This window comes from Mytilus californianus, unplaced genomic scaffold (assembly GCF_021869535.1).
Source record: "Mytilus californianus isolate M0D057914Y unplaced genomic scaffold, xbMytCali1.0.p SCAF_4, whole genome shotgun sequence".
Classification (NCBI taxonomy): domain Eukaryota; kingdom Metazoa; phylum Mollusca; class Bivalvia; order Mytilida; family Mytilidae; genus Mytilus; species Mytilus californianus.
Genome location: NW_026262690.1, coordinates 44,992,460 through 45,017,148, shown reverse-complemented (window position 1 = coordinate 45,017,148; position 24,689 = coordinate 44,992,460). Strand labels below are relative to the sequence as shown.

At 33.7% G+C, this 24,689-nt stretch overlaps 1 protein-coding gene across 1 annotated transcript; it reads left to right on the top strand.

The window, feature by feature from the left end:
- The first annotated feature begins 4,362 nt into the window (after positions 1–4,362).
- Positions 4,363–24,658, top strand: LOC127738083 (galactose mutarotase-like). Its single transcript, XM_052249179.1, has 8 exons — positions 4,363–4,501; positions 5,931–6,061; positions 6,617–6,774; positions 7,251–7,460; positions 8,886–8,967; positions 20,337–20,481; positions 22,435–22,606; positions 24,533–24,658. Exons 1-8 carry the CDS (start codon positions 4,434–4,436, stop codon positions 24,611–24,613), a joined length of 1,047 nt encoding a protein of 348 aa, XP_052105139.1. The 5' UTR covers positions 4,363–4,433; the 3' UTR covers positions 24,614–24,658.
- Positions 24,659–24,689: the final 31 nt, after the last annotated feature.

The following is a 24,689-nucleotide window of genomic DNA, read 5'->3' as shown; positions in this document are numbered from 1 at the left end:
TAGATACACGATTGTGTCCTATTCGAATGCCTCTAATGACTCTTGTATATATACACGATTGTGTCCTATTCGAATGCCTTTAATGACTCTTGTATAGATACACGATTGTGTCCTATTCGAATGCCTCTAATGACTTTTGTATAGATGGCACGATAGTGTCTTATTCCCTATTGGGATATAGTTTCTCAGTGTGGATTCGCATGGCGATTGATGCAGGCTCAACTGATGATACCCTTGCCCTGTCAACGCTCCCGGTCTCAGCCCGTTTTCAGTTCAAGCGATTCCCGATAAGTTTTTGTTTTCTATCTGGATTTGTGTATTCAAAATGGATTTACAAGATTTGAACATCGGTAAACTACTGTAGTATGTAGTTTACAAAGTATGTCCTTGATCAAAAAGGAGAGAAGATACCAGTAAGCAATCAAAACCATAAGTCAACGAAAAACAGACAATACCATGGCAAAATATATCCTTAATCAGATGTCCAATACGCTTAGCTTTCACCCCTTAAAACCCCCCTTACTCACTATTCAGTGTGACTTAGGGTAGATCCCTTTCTAGAGAAGTAATAAATGTTCACTCAAGATAAGGGGGTTCTTCTACAATTGGTGTAATGGCTGGAATTTCATCTGCTTTAAGAGCATAGCGTGCCATCAATTTTATTGGATATTTCGATTTTTATTTCTGCCTTTTTCTAAAGTTCTCAATAAATACGACTTTTCATATGCTGTTGTATAAGTTAGGTCAAAAGTTTACTGTATTTGTTTGACAGGTTTACAAGTGGCGGATTTTTAATATCCAATGTTCAAACTATTCAGTATTATCTCATAGAATATTAGCAACCGGTCTCTCAAATACAAGATGCTCATATTCATGCTTTCCTCGACTGCAGCCACACCGCTTACAGTAATTAAAGAAAGTAAATCTTTTGACTGGTTGACACTATGATCCTGCAGAACTTAATATGACTCTGTTCATATGAACTTCCCTGTTCGGATGGGAGTCTTTTAAGGAAAACAGATTAATATAAGTATTGTGGGAACTTCATAAGTTAGAATAATCCATTAAGGTTCCAGAGATGATATCAGTTAAGCTGTCACTGAGGATTTCCAAAGAAATACAGTCTGTTGATTTCTACCTACAATACGACTTCAGAAGCTTATCTTCAGAAAAGAAGGAACACATTCAATATCAATGTACTTTTTATAAAGTAAAACTCTTTCTGTTTTTCTTTTTTTTATCTGGCACTTGTTCCAAAAGAACCAGAGTTGAATACTTGATAGATCTGTTTGAGATATCTTAATCACATCAATAAAAACATTGAAAGCACAATTTGGAAATCATTTTCTTTTTCACAATATTTTAAAGATAACACAAAATAAATAACGAAAAGTACAAACTACAGCATATACACTTGCTTAATCGTGCTGATTAATTCAACCGGATAGTTAGAGAAGAAGCGATGTTCCTCGTGTAGTATTATACATAGATAATGAAGATTTTTTAAAGTAGCGCTTTGTATGAAGTTCAGAATTTTACATGTAAATGTTAATAAAACTTTAAAAAATGCATTCAATTTTGTTTAATCATGAAAGTCGAGGTCTCCTTTTTCAAAATTATTACATTAAACAAACACCGAAAACGTTAAACTGAATAATACGAATACCACAAACAAAAGTGTACTGAAAATGTATGCTAAACTAGTAATACCCATCTTCCAGTTGCGGATCCAGAAATTTTCATAAGTGGGGGCCCACTGACTGCCTAAGAGGGGGCCCGCTCCAGTCATGCTTTAGTGATTCCCTATATAATCAACCAATGTTTTCCCACAAAAGGGGGGGCGGGCCCCCTGGCCCCCTCTAAATCCAACTCTGTCTTCTGTCAGGCTGATCATGACATTTAAAAATAATTGCTAATTAGTAATCGGTGGAATGAAGACTGGAATTGTCAATTAAACGTTGACACTAAAAATCAATCTGATTTTAAGGACTTGCATTTAATACTGATAATTAATATGTTAAGTCAGTACGACCACTTTAAGTATTTAAAACGACAGGTGTTTCGGGCATGGATCTACCTTTTTTAGCTTACCTGACCAAACTGCAGAACTATCAACATCGGTTAGTTGTCTACTTACTTAGGAGCAAAATGAAAATATCTTTAAACATGTTTTTGAGTTTATAAGAGGATCAAATAGTTTCCTTATTGTTTAGATAGTAAAACATGAATACACACATCTAAGTTTAGTAGTTTTTTTTTTATTTCTTTATATTATGTTTTTTGTTTTTTTGTGTTCTATTTTTTTCTTTTTTGTGTTCTATTTTTTTCTTCTTTTGTGCCACTTAATTTTCTGTCCATTTTATACAAATGTTGAAATAATATGTAATGTATGCATTCTCTTATAAATTGTATTATTAAATATGTTAAATGGAGAAAACTTCATAAGTCTGTTTGACTTGTGTCTTATCCAATTTGTGTTTATGCAAATAAAATATGTTTAAACTAAGGGTCAAGTACGTAAGCCTTTCTCATCACTTGGCGCCCGTCGTCCGTCGTCCGTCGCCCGTCCTCGTTGTCAGTCTTCTCCTCTAAAAATACTGATTAAACTCATAACCATTGGGGTATCTTGTTTAAAATATGTGTCCGATGACCCCACCTCCCAACCAACATGGCCGACTTGGCTAAATTATAACATAAGGGTAAAATGCAAGTTTTGTGTAATTATCTTGAAAATCGCTATAATCTGACAGGTCAGAAATATTTAGAATGTTGAGATTTACCTTCTGTCTAATTACATCAAAATTATCAGACGACTTCTTGTAGGAGTTATTGCCCTTAAACGACGAATTTTACCAATCTGTTCCCATTTTTGCCTATTATCTCAAAAACTATTGTAGGTAGATAGAATCTTTTTAGCAAAATTGATCAGCAAGACAAGATCTACAAATAAGAATACAAAACCGAAATCGTTAGTCGACTCCTTATAGAAGTTATTGTCCTTTCAAGACGATTTTCCCATTGTTTATGCATGTTTGCCTATTATCTTGAAAACTATATAAAATAGATAGAAACTTTGAACAGAAAAAATAATCAGCAAGACAAGATCTACAAATAAGTCAAACATTACCGAAATCGTAAGTCGAGTTCTTATTGAAGTAATTGCCCTTTGATTACGATTTTCCCAATTTATTGCCTATTATCTTGAAAACTATAATAGATATATAAAAACTTTAAAATGGAAAACTGATCAGCAGGATAAGATCTACAAATACTTCAACCTGAAATTGTCAGTTAACTCTTAACAGAGTTATTCCCCTTTAATGATGAAAAGTGGCCATTGTTGAAGATATAGGTGAGCGACACAGGCTTTTTTGATCCTCTAGTTTATTTTCTTGGTGTTTAAATTTTTTCATATTGAATTTTCAATCCTATTTCAGCTTATGCTTTCTTGCCAATATCCATACAATCTGCAGTGTATACGTGCAACCATACTGGTGTAGGGGTCGGGGTATTTTAACTCCTACACTATAGGATTATAGAAAAGCTTTTTTTTTTTGCTTTTCACTTTCAGAATTATTCCCCATGCGCTTTTCGATCCAATCCTACGCCACTGTGGCTCTCTATATACTAGAGTGAGAGACCCATATTCGACGCATAATTCGTGCATTTCCACTTACATCCGACCTACATTCGAATATTTGGAACTTTTTATGAAGGTTTCAGAAATTTAACTATATGAAAAAAATGTTTGATAAAGAAATTATCTTCAAAACATTGGTTAATTGTTCTAAAAACGAACGAAAACTCATGAGGAAATCAAGTTGTTCGTGTACTATGGGGGACACATTTTCGCCGCAATGTATGATATGACAATCCTCATTATCCTGATATATTATAAAAACGAATGTTTGCAATTACATGAATTAGCTTGAGAGATCATTCCTATACGATTTTTCTCACAAATATTTACTTTAAGACTGCGCATGATTACCATATAAATCTTACATAATTGCCAAAATCATTTAAAAACACCTGCGTATTTCTCAATATGTGCAAATTACATTGGAAATGGGGTAAAGAGGAATATCAACTGTTCGAACATTACAAACAGCCTTTACCATCTTTTTAGGCAAGTATTGGGTAAAGGCACAAAAAGTTTACAGAAGAAATAGCAAAACGGCGAAAATGTATCCAAGGCGAATATGGGCCACCCACTCTAAATACCAAGAAAATAAAAAAGAGGTCCATGCCAAAGGCGCCTGTGAACGAAACAAGGGAATATGCCATATCTCTCTTGATGTCTGAAATGACCATACATCAGTGTCGTATTAAAGTTGTGGTCAACAATGTATTTTTAGAAACGAATTTGTCAGTAATGGGTTTCCATACTTCTATACTGTAAATGAGATGAAAATAGCTGATAAGCAAATAATATGTCTGCTGAAGTAAAGATATCGAGCGAAAATTTTGGGAAGACTAATGATGGACATGAAATCAAACTGTAAGTAATCGAAGCGAAATTAACAATCAGTATTTTGTATATTAATATCAATATGAAATAAAACGCCCACAGGTTTCATAATATGACTAAATACCAAAGGATATCATAAAGTTTACAAGATAACTAATAGTATGGTCATGACCATACACGTATGGCCCAATACTCATATGGTCCGGAACATAACCAAGCGCCTGTGGAAAATATCATATTATGAATTATAATTTACCTACCAATTAGGGATCGTTAAAACTAAGAATTTGCAACAAGTTGTATTTGATTTTGATTGATAGGAATATTTGATTATGAAATACCACCAGAAGAGTCTGGATAAACTTAGTATATTAGATAACCATAGGCTCTAAAGAGCCTGTGTCGCTCACCTGGATCTATGTGCATCTTCAACTATGGCCGCACTCCAACATTGTATACTAGAATGTAATTCATGACTAAAATCTCTATTGTGTTAATTGTTCATGTCATTTTTACTGTCAAAAGTTCTCTCTATCTACTATAGTTGTTGCCAAAAATACGAAAAAATGGGTAAAAATCGTCATTTAAGGGCAATACTTTCAATGAGTAGTCGACAAACAATTTGGTCTTTGTTCACCTATTTGTAGATCTTGTCTTGCTGGTTATTTTTTTGCTGTTTACAGTTTTTCTTTATCGTCCTAAATTTTTTTTTCTCCCAAAATGCAAAAAATGGGTAAAATTTATCATTTATTGGCAATAACTCATATGAACAATGAACCTAACATATTGTAGATTTTGTCTTACATACCGTGTTTTGCTTTTTAAAGTTTTATTAAAAACCTGGATCCCCAGTGATTAAATTAACCATACACCAAAAAGTTAGACTTTCAGTAATACGAATACCACAAACAAAAGCGTACTGATAATGTATGCTAAACTAGAAGCACCCATCTTCTGCCAGGCTGATGATGGCAAACAAAAATAATTGCTAATTAGTAATCAGGCACAAACGGAAGAGGGTATGCCTACGGGAAATTAATAAACATCCATGATCAATTGTACAGTACAAAAATATAATGCTCTCTATATATTCACTAAATATATACAAATGGGACAGGTAAACTAAAACTCGTATAATTTGGTACACCAGACGCGAGTTTCGTCTAAATAAGTTTCGTCATTGGCGTTCGAATCAAAACAGTTAGAAGGCCAAATAAATTCAAAGTTGAAAAGCATTGAAACCAAAAATACCTAAAAGGACGTGACAAAGTCATATAAAACTTTAAACTGTAGGATGTACACCTTTTAATGAATTACTACTCCAGCTTAATTATACCTTTTAATGAAAATTACTGCATGCTATTAAAGTTTAAGATATTGCATTTGTTGTGTTGAAAATTTGAATCCGGTCATTTTATATCAAACATCAAAAGTGAGTGACATGAGTCATGAATTATAGATTTACAATGACCAATCAGCACAAGATGACAGTTACCGTCATCAGTTATGGTGCAATAGTTAAAGACATTTTGGTTCCTGATAGAGATGGTAATATAGCTGACGTAAATTTAGGCTTTGACAATATTGAAGGTAAGTTATCACATACCACAAGTTTAAATAGTTGGAGATATGTTTTACACTCTCGATATGCAATTACGAACCGCGATATTTTATACTCTCGATACGCAAACATGAATGCACGATATTTTATATTCTCGATACGAAAAACGAATGCACGTTATTTTCAGGAAATGTATGTTGTATTATATTTTGTATAGATGAATAAATTTTACTTAAAATTCCCTCAAAAATGTTAGTTTTGGCAGTGGTGAGTTCGAGAAAGGTTGTTAATTATGATTAGTCTACATTTTATGATTCTTTGATTACTAAGACTGAAAGTCTCATCATCTTCTTTATAACAAAATAATGAAGATGTGGTATGATTACCAATGAGACTATCCACCAAAATGGGGTATGATTACCAATGAGAATATCCACGAAGATGTGGTATGATTACCAATGAGACTATCCATCAAAGTCCAAGTGACGTGTATTCAAGCAACTTAATTTATACATTGTATAAGTGACTACAACGATATAACTTGCAATACGAATTACAGAACTTTGATTTACTTACATTATTAGCCTACGAGCAGAGAAATGATCCGTATTGTGGTGCTGTATGTGGAAGAGTAACAAATAGAATTGCTGGTGCAAAGTTTACACTTGATGGAAAAGAATATAGTCTTGCTCAGAATGATGGCATGAACCATTTACACGGTGGTGTAAAAGGCTTTAATAAGGTAGGTTACATGAGTACCTGACATAATGTAGGTCTATTCATTTTAGTTATTGATACAACATTGTCTGTTTAATAAGAGGTGGTACTCATGCATGTACAATAAAACAAACTAAAACAATACGAAGAAAAAATAATTTAACGATGCATAAACTGGTGTTTCGGCATGAATAAAATTACGAAACATCGTTTGTAGAAACGAAATCTTATGATAAGCTTGCTTGTGTAAATTTACAATATATGATAAGATTTTTTTTAATAGTTTTCCAATACTTTAGTACTTGAATCTATCCCACATTTTTGAAGACAAAGAAGTCTCTTCAGAATGTTAATTGTCGGGTTCGTTACAAAATGTCACGTATATCACTATATATGCAGTACACCTGTAACAACAAGAATTTGTGGGTTTCTAGTGCCTAATGAAATCACAGGCGGTTTCATTCACAAAAATAAATTATTTCATAGCATCTCTTCAAACAGGTTGTATGGAATAGCTCTATAAAAGGTTCAAAAGTCGAACTGACCTACACAAGTCCTGATGGAGAAGAAAATTATCCAGGGGAGGTGTCTGTAAAATTGACATATGAACTTACCAATGACAATTCACTGGTATTAGACTATACTGCAACAACTAATAAAGCTACGCCAATTAACTTGACTAATCACTGTTATTTTAACCTAAATGGCCAGGTAAGATTCATGTTCATTTATTTTGCTCTGATAACATTTTTTTTATCCCTAAACTTTAGAAGGGGGTCTAAAATAGGGTTATATTGCAATCAACTTGTCCGTCTGTTCGTTCGTCTAAAAAATATTTCTTCACACTTTTATAAGAAACTACTTAACAGAATGACTCCATATTTGGTAATCAGTCAGCAGCTTGACAGGGATGAGTTCAAACGTGTGAGAACTTTTCTGTCAGACACATACTTCCTGTTTGCCGATACTTTGACTTTTTCAATATGTGGAATGAACTTAAATTTTCTCTAATACTACCGAGTATAATGCTTACTTTTTTCATCAGCCGCTTAACACTGATGAGTTGTTAAGTGTGTAACTTCGGCCAGATGATGAATAATTTTGATTATCTTTAAGAATTTGCTTGATTATTTTAAATGTCACCAAACATAGCTATGACATTACCAGAAATTAATATTGATATACCCCATGTTCATTTGTGCACCCTTTACACAATAAAAAGAATCTTTTCTCGCCAGTGGTACTCGAAACCAAATATTGGAAATAAAAAACAAATGTTGAACATGATATAAAAAGATAGTAGAAAGTATTTTGATATTGCCAATGAGACAACTTTCCAACAGAGACCAAATTATGTTGATGTAAGCAACTATGATAGGTCACCATGCGGCTTAAGACTGTAAAATAAAGTATATATTATACGGATTTTATTTTACATGACACATTTCTGGCTATTTTAATTGACACATTTGTCTGATACACAATTTATCGGGTACCTTTATCCGAGACCTTTATCAAGTATTTTCCAGACCACAAGTAGGGGAAATCAAATAGTAAATACACATAAAATGGTAGAGCATCAAAACCAGTGAAATAGTTCAAGGGATTCTTGTTACATGTCCCTCTATATGGGGGAAATCTATAGTTGGGGTAAAAACATAGATTTGTGTGATTTTAATTTCAAATTTAATTGCATACTTCTATACATTACTTTTGATATGTAAATCGGGATTACAAAGATTAATGAACTGCAAACAAAAGTCATATTTTAAAGACATTAAGAATTTTTAAATCATAATATATAATATGAGAAATAAAAGTAAATCTTGCACCTTGGGTATCATTTCCCCCTTTTACGTTATATTGTAAAACCTTGATTTAAAATATGTCATTGAACATTTTATAAAACTCATTTTCTTTGTTGTTCTTTTTAAATAAATAATTTTTAATAAAAGCATAACAAGTATACTAAAGTACTCTGAAAAATGTGTACGTGTAAAATATTCTTGACAGTTTTAATTGACTCAAACAAAAACGATTTTCCTAAAACTGCACTATAAATTTCAAAACTTTATTGTTTTGCCGTTAACTCTGTTGGTTTAGATCTTTATCAAATTTAAATTACAACGAATATAGGGTTCACCGAATATAGACGACCACATACTGACAATAAATGCTGATACCTACACAGTACAAGACAAAGCTTTTATTCCGTCTGGTAAGTTTTGATTTAAATGATATCAAATCATATAAGTTCAGCAATGTTTTATGCATTTGAATAATTATGTAATTAACATTGCTAATGGGCAGACTATAACATTTTGTTTCACATATTCTGAGATTAGTAAAAAAAAACGGAGCAAAAGCCACCACCTAGTGCATTCATTCATTTCAAATCTCACACCATTTGCTGCATTTTAAAGCCTTGCATATTGCATTTTCAAAATCTACGTTTTCAATCAAAACAAAACAAAACAGGAAAACAATAAAATTTAAAACAAAAACAAAAACACAAAAAATGGGAAAGATACATACATATTCGCATCCTTCAGACAAACTAATACAAGAAACTGTCATTTTACTAAAATCATTACGTTAATATAACTCAATTCCAAAAATCCATCTTTTTACAACAACACAAATACAGAAGCTGTCAATACCCCCCCCCCCCCGAATTATTTCTAACAAGCACTATCTGATTCGTTTTATGACAAAAGTCAGGTGGTAATGATTATAAGGATTCACTCTACATGCTATTCTTTTTCTATTTCAATGCCGTCCGGAAGGTATCATTGGGAAAACCTTTTGTCTGAGGTTGTTTCGGTTTATTTTTAGTAACTATGACCTTGATGTATTGTCATCAGAATCAATAATATTATATGTGTGACCCAGGTAAACTTACGGACAGCAGTAATTATCTGAAAACCCCTGAACTAATTTCAGTCTATTTTGATAATATGACTTTGACCTGGAAAGCAATGCTGTCAAAATCCAAAGGGATCCTCCTGTTATCAAGTTTATATCAGTAACCTCTTTATAGTGTGTGATAACTTTTGTGAGGGAATTCGATGTTTGCTATACCATGGTTAATTTCAACGGACTTTATGACAATACAACAATACCAATCAGACAGAATTTTTTGGCAGTGTTTTAAGAAATGATTTTACTTTGTATCTATGTATTATTTGTGAAACATTAAATTTTGAAAGGGGCGTATTTTCTGTATAAAGTCAATAATTATGTAGACCTTTGAAGCCCAAACTTTCTATTGCCTTAAATACGCAAATGAAAGATCCGAAAACTATACCAATACAGAACGACATGTTTTTGAAATTATAGCAAAACTTTTGGTTGTCAAATTTTTTTCGTTATTGCAAAACATGAACTTAAAATATCTGTTATTTTCTCCCTATCCAGTTTACCTCTTTTACTTATCATGATGTGGACCAGTCATTGTTGTTGAATCTTGCGCAATTTGATTGGATTAAAATTAAGTTATTATTAGTTTACCTTCAAACTGATTTTTTTCCATACACGTATATTGATTAAATCAAAACATGCATGAATGTGTATAGTAACATAAATGGACACTGGACGAGTCCACATTATTTTTTTATCAATGAAACTGAAGGTATGAAAGGTAAAAATTGCCGCTTCTTATATTTTCACAAAATTTTCCACATATAGAGTAGATAAATTATATTTTAATAGCCTATTCCGAAGAAAAAAGAGTAAGTGTACGAATCAGACGTTTTATTCAATTAAACAAGTCATTTTTCGAAGAGAAATGTCGAAATACAGTTTACACACGGCCATGCCAGGTATAAAGTTATTGTTTATCTTAACAAAAAAAAACATTTTTCAGTCTCAATGTAATGTTATAATTACAATAATTAATACCAAACAAAAGTTGTCAGTAAGCAAAGTCAAAATATGCCTTTTTTTGGACATCAAAATTCAATACGATCGTTTTAAGGTCAATTTCGTTTACCTCACAAAATCTTGTTAGGCACTATAGAACTGTCTGTCATAGAACTATTCTATGATATAGAAAAGGGGCAGTAAGCCTGATTTTCCTGTAAATCATATGTTAGATACAAACGATTAAATAGGAAAAAAATTACAGTCTCGGATTTATATTTTAGTTCTGTTATTTCTCATGTTTTTTTTTTAATTTTCTTTAGTCAAAAATATTTGCATTTGTATACACTTATGCTCAAGCCACGAGGAAATATACTTCTATTTTGCCGTAATTATTATCACAAATACTAGTATTCTATTTACAAAATGATTTAGAACGACAATTATACCTATCGTCCGAGGAACATTACTTACATGTAAAATATTTGGATTAGTATTTACATAGTGGCCACGTCATTTTCTCGGGAGTGTTTGTATACCCGTGTCTACCTGACATTATGCAATCTTAAAAGTTACATCCCAGGTCCTTTGTTCTACCAGGGGTGATGTAATAGTTATACACCGAGGGATAGGTGTGTCTGGATAAGAAACCCCGTCGGCCGGAGGCCGGAGGGGTTTCTTATCCAGACACACCGTATCCCGAGGTGTATAACTAACTTACACCCCATTCTAAACCCTATATTTGTTAACATTGATTATTAAATGAAAAAAAAAACAAACGATAGCATATTTATTGATAATATCAAACCATGATTTATTAAAATATTTTTTTTATAACATGAAACCCCACTAGTAACCTTTCTTTGGTTATCTTCGTTCAAACTTTGACAAGTGAGTATATTTTACAAATGTCAAAGTTGTTTTGCATATTCCCGTTAAATCCATGTGCTAATATGGATCAGCAGGTCAAGGTTGACTGTTTCGTGTATTCTTATTACAAACAAAAAAAATACATCATGCTCCTGGTATACAGTTGTCAATATGGACGGGTATAAGACGGACGACATTTTGTGGCAAGCGTTGGATTTGGTAGAAGAGACTAAAGATAAAGGCAATATTATATCCCAAAGTACTTACCTGTATCAGTCTAATAAAGGTAATCATAAATGTATTATATATCTTACGATTTTATCAAAAACAAACGCCCCCCTCCCCCTCATCTCGAGAATAATCAAACATTCATATTCGAACATACTAAGGAATAGGTGTGTCTGCATTAGAAACCCGACTACCAGACACGCTCAACATACAATATTTAATATTGAGGAACTCCCATTTTTTTTTGGGGGGGGGGGGCAATCAGGGGCTGATCCCGCGGAACCCCCCACCCCGGATCGAGCACTGGGTAACCGGGGGAGGGTGTCCGGGAGTTAGAATCCCAATTTTTTAAAAGATCAATGCTTTAGAATAGAGACATATGACTGGGATAAAAAAAATACCTTCAAGCAAAAAAGTATTTACAGGATTATTTTTGTATTCCATATAAATGCTTATTGGAATTTCCTAAATGTGTTTTTTTAATATCATGAAACAATTTGTAGTGAACACTATTAGTAATTTCTTATGTTCATAATCAATTTCTATTGTTACGAATAACAATGGACTTTGTTTGCGGGATGTAGAAGCAGGGGTTTCCAGAAACCCCGCTCGTCACACCCTGTGGTCAAAATCCATTGTAATACGTAACAATAGATCTATTCAATTTACACTTGTTTCAGAAATAGAAACTATGAAGTATAACAATAGAACTGGGATGTAAGAGCCGGATCATTCCTACCAGATCACCTTAGCTTGGGTTTCTATGTTTTGCATGATTTCCTTTGTTTTGAAACATTTTGGCGGGAATGCCTAATCCTCAATAAAACTTAGAAATATTTATTGAGAAAAGACACACTTTCAAAATTTATGTAGAAAAAATCCATTGTCTATGCTGGGATTCGTACTCAAGACCTTTATCATATCAACCCACGACACATACCCCTACACCAGGACGACTGGATACCAACTCTTAGTAATTTAACATATTTAAAGGAAGCAATATATATTCATAAGTGGGGCGAGTTGGCAGACCTTTATTCAGTGGGATTTTAACCCTTTTCATAAATAACGCGAGTTGTCAGACTGATTGTTCAATGGGATTTCATCCTTTTTCATAAGTGGGGCGAGTTGGTAAACAGGAGTGGGGCGATTTTTTTAGAAAGTGGCGATTTAGTGTAGGCCGATTGGCCAGTGGGGCGAGTTGACATTGTTTAATATTTAAACATCGTGTTCGGGGGTCATACAGGGTATATATTATATAGTAATATATAACGTGTATTATAATGGTTGTGTGGCGTTCTAAACTAGATTTTATGAATTGTAAATGGTTTTTCGTCTAATCTAAAACAGCTGGGATATAAAATAGTTATCCCATTCGGACGTGGTGTGTCAGTGTTAGATCACCCTCTGGCCTCTGACCATCGGGGTGATCTTACACTGACACACCGCGTCCTCATGGGATAACTATTACTTGCTATTTACGATAATTATCCTCGAACATTTTGTTTGAAATAATATAAATAAAATTAAAAGACAAAGACAAAGAAAGAGAAATCAAAGAAAATAAATAAATAAAGCTGTCAGGGTCTGTGCTAGGATACATGTATGTAGAACTGTCCATAACTGTTCTAGGGCAGAACCGCTTTTATTAGAAACTGTTCAAGAACAGTCTTCTGACAGTTCTTGAAAGATTTTATGAGTGGTTAGAACTGATCGCAACTAAATATTTATATGCATGTTTCGTTGCAATGTCATGTTCGGTTTTCGAGTTATGTAACAGTGGTTTGATTCCGCCAGTGTACTTTATCCGGAGGAAGAAAATCCCAAGTGATTTTTATCTACCAACAAAAAATCACTAGGGTTTTCTATCCGGGTCCAGTGTAAAACATCCACCAGTCATTATAAGGTTCTAAAAAGCTTTTTTTGAAGGGGAAATATATATAAAATGTGGCTTTAGTTAATAGTTTTTAGTGTATTTGAAAATTGCATAGTTGATTTATGTAAAAAGTGGAGAGTTTTCATCCAAGGAATGTTCACACTAGTGTTTTTGAACCAGGAATGATTACACTAGTGATTTTGTACCGGAATGATTGCACTAGTTATTTTATACCCGGCGGGATTAATTACACTAGTGCTTTAGATCCATTCATTAATGAAGTGATTAATACTAATTTTGAACACACAATAACACAATATGCTCATTAACGAATGAGATTTAAATAATTTCTCTATGCAAATCTATAAAATCATATGCTTTTAAATTGTCACTAATTGTAATATTTATATTTATTGGATTGCCCGCGGCGAAGTTTTTCTATGTATTTGCTTTTCGGTCGACTTGGGTATTAAATCATATCTTCTATGTCAATATCAAAGGATGCTTCTGTAATTGAAACTTTATGTAAGAACAAATCTGCACTTTAAATTTGGTTTGTATCAAGTTCAATGTCCTGATCATTGATAAAGTATTTTGAGTTATAAAAATATCCTCCTCATCATCATCAATATTATTTACTAGATTGACTCGGATTAATTAAACTGGTTCCTTGAAAATCATTTTAATTTTAACCCATTTATTTATGTAAACAATAAACCGGTCTAATATAAACAAAACAACGATATCAAGATCGACGCTTTCACAGTATTTACATCCAATATTCTCTAGTGAAAAACAGTTACCCGGAATAAATACACGGCGGAACGAAAGTACGCTTACAGTTACATGACTGTATTATTCGGAAACTCGTCAAGTTTTTGTACTTCCTCACTTCCTCCGTCTATCTTTTAAAACAATAGCCTTTATCTTAGCAATGAATAAGGATCTACCACACATTGTATGTGACCATATATTATGTTTGGTTGCATCGAATAACTCCTTTCCTGTATGCCTGTTTATAGTTATTTTTATTTTGGCCTTAACCTTAGATATACATCTTCTCTAGCCAAGGGTTACGATCCACTTCCCTCCTCTCCACCCTTGGCGGATTGAGATAGAATTTCGGAGACACAAGGTAATGATTTTCATTGGTTGCAGTCGAGACTCGCTGCATCCAATCAAAAAGCGCTTATAACATGATCACGTGTAAATGTAGAAAGTGTATGTAAACAATTGGCACGTGCTTATTGTGCAACAAGTCTTTACATCCCTAAACATACGACTATATTTAGTGACAATTGAATGTTTTTAATCCATCAATAGAAGTTCCTGTGTATGTTCATTGCACAAATGCATGAATGTCAACGTACATTTTCGTTTCCTGCTTTACCAAATGTGTAGAATCTAGAAGCTACCGTGTTTTTACCTCCAAATTGAAGAGTTCAAGTGCTACCATTGGTCAAGAATAGTGTTTTCGGAATGGCGTTACTTTAATCTACCGATAGATGGCGCAACATTGCCAGTTATCACAAATGTTGGCTTAATCTGCCAAGGGTGGAGAGGAGGGAAGTGGATCGTAACCCTTGGCTAGCGAAGATGTAGATATAATGACCTCAAAATCACAAAGGATGTTTTCCTATGGAACGCCATGACTGTCTTCTGATGTTGATTGTTAAATATGTTCGGTGCATTATGCATTACGTTCAGTAGTATTTATATTTTGTTCAGTAGTTTTCATATTATGTTCAGTAGTTTTGACATTATGTTCAGTAGTTTTGACATTATGTTCGGTGCTTTGGTTATTATGTTCAGTAGTTTCATTATTATATGCAGTGGTATTTAAATTATGTTCGGTACTTATGACGTTATATTCAGTGCATTTTGCATTATGTTCAGTACTTTCGACATTATGTTCAGTAGATTCAATATTATTTGCAGTACATTATGTATTACCTTCAGTGGTCCCGGTTTCTTTTTATTCGGTGGATTATTCATTATGTTCAGTAAAAGCATCAGTATTATACTCGGTTCAATGAATTATATGTTCAGTAGTTGTTTCATTATGATGATGCAGTGAAAGTCGGGAAATCAATAACGGAAATTTTCAGAAAAAAACGAACGCGGATATTTTCGACGGACGTTTTCTTCATGGACACTTTAACGGGATCAGGAATGAAAATGGAAGAAATGGAAGCAGTATTAAATTGGTTTAGTTTACGTTGACACGTTGGCAACTTTCACATGGAAAAAAAATACTCCTGACTTAATTTGTAAGATGTCATGATTGATTGATTGTTTGTTGTTTTCTGAACGTACAGTGGCAAATATTTCACGCATATTTATGACGGAGAGAAGAATTTTCAAACAAGAAATAAGAAGTTGCATGCGTTTTCGTTGATACACCATGACCTTAGAGAGACGACAAAAAGACAAACAGCAAAAAATTAAATATAAAAACATATTCTATAGCTTTTGTATTCCTAGTAGGTAACCCTTTTTGTTGGTTGGTTGTAGCATATTTATCTCATGCACCGACTTTTAAGAGACCACGAAAAATCTCCTTGCAGATACTCCTATAGTATTCTGCATCCTACTCCGCAAATAGGCGCTTAAATATCAGATATTTATTTGAAATAACCCAAGATAAACGAGGTTGTGGATGAGGTTTACAGAATAGAGAAAGTTGATTCATAAATATGACCATATCAATGATAATTCATGGTAACACGGATTAGCCTTGAACCTGTATCTGGATATTGTCAATCTATTCCTCTTCATTCTGGCTATCTTTGGTGGATCTAGAGACTAAATCCAGAAATATGTTTTTAAACGCTCTGTTCAAGAACAGATATTAAGTTATTGGTTTGGGTAGTTTCTAGTCTCTTATTAAACAAAAGGGGTCAGGTTTTATGCATTACTTTAAAATAATAAGAACCATAACTGTACAGAAATGGTGAAAATTTGCACATAATTAAAGTTTTGCACTTTGGATTTTGATATTCATTACCTGTCTAATAGACAGTCTATGGTAATCATATTTACACTTAGACCTAGTTAGTTTTTGTGTATACAGCTTGAATTTTGAAGATCTTAATAAATGATTTTAAAATGACAATCATACTGATACCCAATGTTCATTTTTTGTAGCACTTTGTACAATATTTCATTCTATACCCTTGCATACCAGCATAAATTTCAATGTAGCTCTTTGATTGTATGAAATTTATGACTAGTTGTTTTCTGGTTTTTCTGCTATTGCAGAGCTTTTTGCTGTCATTTTTGTCTGAACTCTATCACGAACTGTTTTATCATTGTTGTAATAATTTCTGACACAATCGTGCAAGATCGTGATTTTCGAGGAAAATATCGAATGTACATAATTTGCATGGTAACATCAATTAACCAGTTCTGATTACGACCAGTTCAACATTTCATTCCATATCAATAATAAATTCGGTATGCAGGAAAAGTTTAGTTATTCTGTTAATCATTTAATTCTATAATCCCTTTTTTTTTTTACCTTTTTAGCTCACCTGGCCCAAAGGGCCAAGTGAGCTTTTCTCATCACTTGGCGTCCGTCGTCCGTCGTCATCGTCGTCCGTCGTCGTCGTCGTTAACTTTTTACATTTTGAACTTCTTCTAGAGAACTACTGAATGGAATGAAACCAAACATGGCATGAATGTTCCTTATGAGGTGCTGACCAAGTGTTGTTACTTTGTAGTCGGTCCATCATCCAAGATGGCCGCCAGCGGGGGACTTAGTTTAACATGGGACCCTATGGGAAATACATACAAATGTTTTCTTTAAGAGAACCACTGAATGGAATGAAACCAAACATGTTATGAATGTTCCTTATGAGGAGCTGACCAAGTGTTGTTACTTTGCAGTCGGTCCATCATCCAAGATGGCCGCCAGTGGGGGACTTAGTTTAACATAGGACCCTATGGGAAATACATACAAATGTCTTCTTTTAGAGAACCACTGAATGGAATGGAACCAAACATGGCATGAATGTTCCTTATGAGAGGCTGACCAAGTGTTGTTACTTTGCAAGTCGGTCCATCATCCAAGATGGCCGCCAGCAGGGGACTTAATTTAATATATGAGCCTATGGGAAATACATACAAATGTCTTCTTAAAGAGAACCACTGAATGGAATGAAACAAAACATGGCATGAATGTTCTTTATGAGGTGCTGACCAAGTTTTGTTACTTTGCAGTTGGTCCATTATCCAAGATGGCCGCCAGCGGTGGACTTAGTTTAACATAGGACCCTACGGGAAATACATACAAATGTCTTCCTTTAGAGAACCACTGAATGGAATGAAACAAAACATGGCATGAATGTTCCTTATGAGATGCTGACCAAGTGTTGTTACTTTGCAGCCGATCCATCATCCAAGATGGCCGACAGTGGGTGACTTAGTTTAACAAAGGACCCTATGGGAAATACATAAAAATGTCTTCTTTTAGAGAACCACTGAATGGAATGGAACCAAACATGGCATGAATGTTCCTTATGAGGTGTTGACCAAGTGTTGTTACTTTGCAGTTGGTCCATCATCCAAGATGGCCACCAGCGGGAGACTTAGTTTAACATAGGACCCTACGGGAAATACATACAAATGTCTTCTTTAAGAGAACCACTGAATGGAATGAAACCAAACATAGCATGAATGTTTCTTATGAGGTGCTGACCAAATGTTGTTACCTTGCAGTCGGTCCATCATCCAAGATGGCCGACAGCGGGGGACTTAGTTTAACATGGACCCTATGGGAAATACATACAAATGTCTTCTTTAAGAAAACCACTGAATGGAATAAAACCAAACATGGCATGAATGTTCCTTATGAAGTGCTGACCAAGTGTTGTTACTTTGCAGCCGATCCATCATCCAAGATGGCTGCAGGGGGGGGGGGACTTAGTTTAACATAGGACTCTATGGGAAATACATACAAATGTCTTCTTTTAGAGTACCACTGAATGGAATGAAACCAAATATGGCATGAATGTTCCTTATGAGGTGCTGACCAAGTATTGCTACTTTGTTGCCAATTTACTGTTCAAGATGGCCACCAGGATATTTTATTAAATAACGGGACCAATATTAAACCAAATATGGCCTCAATCATTATTTGGGTATCTGTTATGATTTTTATCTATCTTTACATGATTTTTAAAACCAATTTAGTAGAGTCAGGTGAGCAACACAGGCTCTTGAGAGCCTCTAGTTCCAAAGTTTTAAATTTTTTTTTTAAAGCACCCCTTTATTCTCTATTCTTTATTTTTTCCCCACCTTCTTTTTTGGGGGTAAGGTCATTGTTCTCTATTCTGTAAACCTCATCCACAACCTCATATATATCTTGGGTTATTTCAAAAAAATATCTGATATTTAAGCGCCTATTAGCGGAGTAGGATGCAGAATACAATAAGAATATCCAGAAGGAGATTTTTGGTGGTCTCTTAAAAGTCGGTAAGTCGGTGCATGAGATTAATATGCTACAACCAACCAACAAAAAGGGTTACCTTCTAGGAATACAAAAGCTATAGAATATGTTTTTATATAAATTTGTTTTCGCTGTTGGTCTTTTTTTGTCGTCTCTCTATAGTCATGGTGTATCAACGACAATGCATACAACTTCTTATTTTTTGTTTAAAAATTCTTTTCTCCGTCATAAATATGCGTGAAATATTTGCCACTGTACGTTCAGAAAACAACAAACAATCAATCAATCATAACATCTTACAAATTAAGTCAGGAGTATTTTTTTTCCTTGTGAAAGTTGCCAACGTGTCAACGTAAACTAAACCAATTTAATACTGCTTCCATTTCTTCCATTTTCATTCCTGATCCCGTTAAAGTGTCCATGAAGAAAACGTCCGTCGAAAATATCCGCGTTCGTTTTTTTCTGAAAATTTCCGTTATTGATTTCCCGACTTTCACTGCATCATCATAATGATACAACTACTGAACATATAATCCATTGAACCGAGTATAATACTGATGCTTTTACTGAACATAATGAATAATCCACCGAATAAAAAGAAACCGGGACCACTGAAGGTAATACATAATGTACTGCAAATAATATTGAATCTACTGAACATAATGTCGAAAGTACTGAACATAATGCAAAATGCACTGAATATAACGTCAGAAGTACCGAACATAATTTAAATACCACTGCATATAATAATGAAACTACTGAACATAATAACCAAAGCACCGAATATAATGTCAAATCTACTGAACATAATGTCAAAACTACTGAACAGAATATGAGAACTACTGAACATAACATAAATACTACTGAACATAATGCATAAAGCACCGAACATATTAAACAATCAACATAAGAAGACAGTCATGGCGTTCCATATTTTCCTCATTATAAATGACCATCTGTTTAAGTAAGGTTGGAATCTAGTATAAGATTCTTGAGTTATTTTCTAGAAAACTCCTTTCTTCACTTATTTCAGTCAAGATTTCGGTTGAACTTAGTGACCTCAAAATTAATTATATGTATCTTCCTAACATTACATGTGACCATATATCCCGGGATTATTTTTTGCACAACTTATCACGTGAATAAGAATGTGTGACAGACAGAAGCTTTTATGTACACACATTTCATTCTGGTAATTAATATAACAGGTGTTTTATACCCTAACAAAAGTGTTTAACATTTATAAATGCTTCTAGATAATCTGTAGGTAAAGACCAATTTTGATTATTGAATATATTTGAAGGTGAAATAGCCAAAGTGGAGGGTACGCTTTACGACTTCCGCAAACCAGTACGTTTAGGTGACAGACTTAGTAGTATAGATGATGGCATAGGTTTAACTATAAATTACTGTGTTGGTGACAGCGGGAAGATGAAAAAATGTGCCAGGTAACTTTTACAGTGTATATATATCATCATGTATATGATTGAATACTATGGCATTAAAGATTGAATTTCATTGAAAATTTTCCATATGAGACAAAGTGTCAACCCAAACGTATTCCTTGTTGTGCAAAAATCAAACAAACCATATGTAGTCACTTTGGTTGCTGTCTTATTTACGCACACCTCGCTTTCTTTTGCGATATGAACGCAAATGACATAGCACAGTTTGCATCAATTGCAGCTTGCCATGCAAAAAACATGGACCAACATGGACCAAGTCACTTGCTTGTTATCGCTTACAACTTAGTACGAAATCTGCAGTGACAGTAAAAATGAATTATATAGAAAAAAATAATGGTCAGTATTCACCTCTGAAGCTAACAAAACCTTTAAATAGACTTATTAAGAAGGGATATAGTTACGATACTGTTGTCAGGTCATTAAAGATTGCATATTTTGGCGTTAATATTGATTCACTTATAGGGTCTTTGCATCGGCACTAAACACATTTATTTAAAAACCAGTTGTTGGCATGACACGGGTTATGTTCTTCTCATATATGTTATGATGGTATGATACTAAATCCCTAACGGGAAGGATTGTGCCTGATATTCATATGATGAAGACATAATCTTTCAATCAGTTTAATTGAAGTCTGGAGCTGGCATGTCAGTTAACTGCTAGTAGTCTGTTGTTATTTATGTATTATTGTCATTTTGTTTATTTTCTTTGGTTACATCTTCTGACATCAGACTTCTCTTGAACTGAATTTTAATGTGCGTATTGTTATGTGTTTACTTTTCTACATTGGCTAGAGGTATAGGGGGAGGGTTGAGATCTCATAAAACATGTTTAACACCGACTCATTTTTGCGCCTGTCCCAAGTCAGGAGCCTCTAGCCTTTGTTAGTCTTGTATTATTTTTAATTTTAGTTTCTTGTGTACAATTTGGAGTTTAGTATGGCGTTCATTATCACTGAACTAGTATATATATTTGTTTAGGGGCCAGCTGAAAGACGCCTCCGGGTGCGGGAATTTCTCGCTGCATTGAAGACCTGTTGGTGACCTTCTGCTGTTGTCTGTTCTATGGTCGGGTTGTTGTCTCTTTGACACATTCCCCATTTCCATTCTCAATTTTATTCCATAATCTAAATCGTTTTGGAAATGAAAGGATATGATCTCTGCGCGAACCAAAAAAGACCAAAAGCAAAGAATCAACGTTTTTATTGCTGTTCTTTATCTAAAAGTCACAGTGAGATATTGAACATAGAACAAAAACTCACACCTCGCTGTTTTCAGTTGATTAATTTTGGCTCACAGGTTTTCGGTCTCTTTGCTTATACAATTCGTAGAGAAGTGTTATTGACAAGGTTGAGATGACCAGCTATCACATGGCCAGCTGGATTATATATGATCAGAGAATTCGCCGTTTAAGAATCTAATGCATTCTTGGTAATATTTTCAAAATCGTACACAAAACGTTGGTTTAAAACGTTCTAAACAATGGAAATTCAACCAATGACGTAACGTTATTTTCATTTTGGTGTACGAACAATGAGATAACCCTATAAGTCCTTTAGATTCTGAAAAGGCGAATTGGACAGGTGCAATCAGGCGGGATTGGGTTGAAAATATTCATCACATTCACTGAGCTGCAAAAGGAACTAGATAGAATACATATCATCAATTAAGACTTTAAGTTATTACATCCGTAAGGTGTCGCAGCTCCCAGTTCCCGAATTCCATTGTCTTGTCTACACAGAGTTTAAGGAGGCGATCTCTCATTGAAAGGAATGAATGATCAGACTGATATCTCATTGCTTTATAATGGTAAATAGACCTGGTGATTGTAACTTGAAAAGGCTTCATAACTTCTTAAATTCAAGATTATTACCTGCATTAGAATATTTATATAGTATCACAATGATGTACTACATAAAATGATTTATAATTGTAGGGTCGAGCATCCACCGTCTGGTCGTGTATTAGAAGTCTCCTCATCAGAGCCTGGTCTTCAGAGTTACACTTCATACTTCTTAGATAATGTCAAGGGTAAAGGTGGCGCCATCTACAAACAGTTTAGTGCAATATGTTTGGAATCACAGCATTATGCAGATAGTGTTAATCATGTAAGTTTAAACCGTATACGACTAGACACTGCAGCCATAGCAATTAGAAATATTATTTTTTGAAATACGAATGAAAAAGTGGGTAAATAAGTTATTCTATATATTATATATTATAAGGTTATAAGGTTATTGATTTCATACTAAGCAACAATCTAGATTTTGATAAAATAGGATGAAACAAAGAAGTGGTATATGTAACTGTTCCGGACCATATGAGTATTTGGACTAAACGCGTATGGTCATGGCCATATGCGTATACTCATATGGTCCGACCATCGTATGGTCGGACCATATGAGTATTATACTCGTTTGGTTATTAACGGGCTCGACCATACGAGTATTTAGACCATATGGGTATTTTTCGAATAATTCTATCTTTCTTTGCAGGTACACACAGCTCATTCTCTGAACAAAAAACGGCACAAGTTACTTTCTGATTTTTTTTATCTTTTACATATTGTCTAAATCTTGGTGTATCTGATATCTTGCATTCGCTAAGAGTCAATTCATATTAATCGCCTTTATACTGCCGATATTCGTCGTTAAGTGAAACCACATGCGTTTGGGGCATGGATTTTTTTTCTGTTTTCTTAGTGTTTAAATTATCATTTCAGAAACAAAATTTCTTCTTATTTCTACTTATTTTCATTAAATTGATGTGTTCTTGTTCCTATTCATACTATCTTACTGTCATTGTAAGATCGTATGAATAGGAGCAAGAACACATGAACAAATTTATAAAAACAATAAGAAATGTTTAAGAAAATATATTTTAATAAAAACAAATTTAAACACCAAAAGACGAATGACCAAAGTGCCTGTGAGTTAAGCGATTTACTTATTGTTTAACAGTTCATTTAGATATTTCTTGAAGTAATTTTCCAAAGTCGACATATTGCGTTTCGTATGGACAAATCGATAATGACCATGTTAAAATTATTTTACTATAATTCTTGCTTGTAAGTAATATTCACTCTATTAAATTAATCATGTTAATATGACTACCTAATGATTGAATAAGTCAAAATTTCATTTTTAGAAACTCTTAATTTATGTGACACCTTTTCAACGTTCATCTTGTCAATTACCCGGACCATACGCGTATGGTCGGACCATATGAGTATATACGCGTATGGTCATGATCATACGTGTATGGTCCAAATACTCATATGGTCCGGAACATAACTAAGATACATGATAAAGGTTACGTAATTAACAATAACTTATATGTAAAGAGAATTAATTGTTATTTCAATGCTAAGCTGAAAGTGTAATTCATATATGTTTAAGCTGTAACTGTCAAATGTGAGGCTTGTTGCTGCTGAAATAGTTTCCGCTATTCGTGTAAGTTTAAACCGTAACTATCAAATGTGACGTTTGTATTTACTTAAACAGTTTCCGCTATTCGTGTAAGTTTAAATCGTAACTATCAAATGTGACGTTTGTATTTACTTAAACAGTTTCCGCTATTCGTGTAAGTTTAAACCGTAACTATCAAATGTGACGTTTGTTGTTGCTTAAACAGTTTCAGCTATTCGTGTAAATTTAAACCGTTACTATCAAATGTGAGGTTTACTTAAATAGTTTCAGTTATTTATATAAGTAAAGTTTAAACCTTAACGGTCAAATCAAAATGGATCTACAATATGAATAAAGGGAGATGTTGGTTATAGGTCAATAAGATGAGACAGCAACCCAACGACACAAATAACCATACGACATCTAAACTTCAACAATAGTTAGGTAGGCCTAAATGAAGCAGTTTAAACTTTTTTGAAGACAAATGTTATCGAAAATCGAAATTAGTTGTAAACTAAATGATATATAATATATTATTTTCCTATTTTATTCATGAAAATATTTTAATCGAAATTATCTTTTTGTCTCATATTTATTACTTTTAAAGATTTTTTTTCTATTTTTCAGGTCAATTTTCCCAATGTGATTATTAGACCGGGAGATATATACAGACAAACATCGATTTACAAGTTTTGTACAGTAGTGTGACTGACATTGTAAGCCGCAATTTTGAATAATAAAAAATAAAACTTTTGTACGTCCTTCATATAACATTACCTACTTA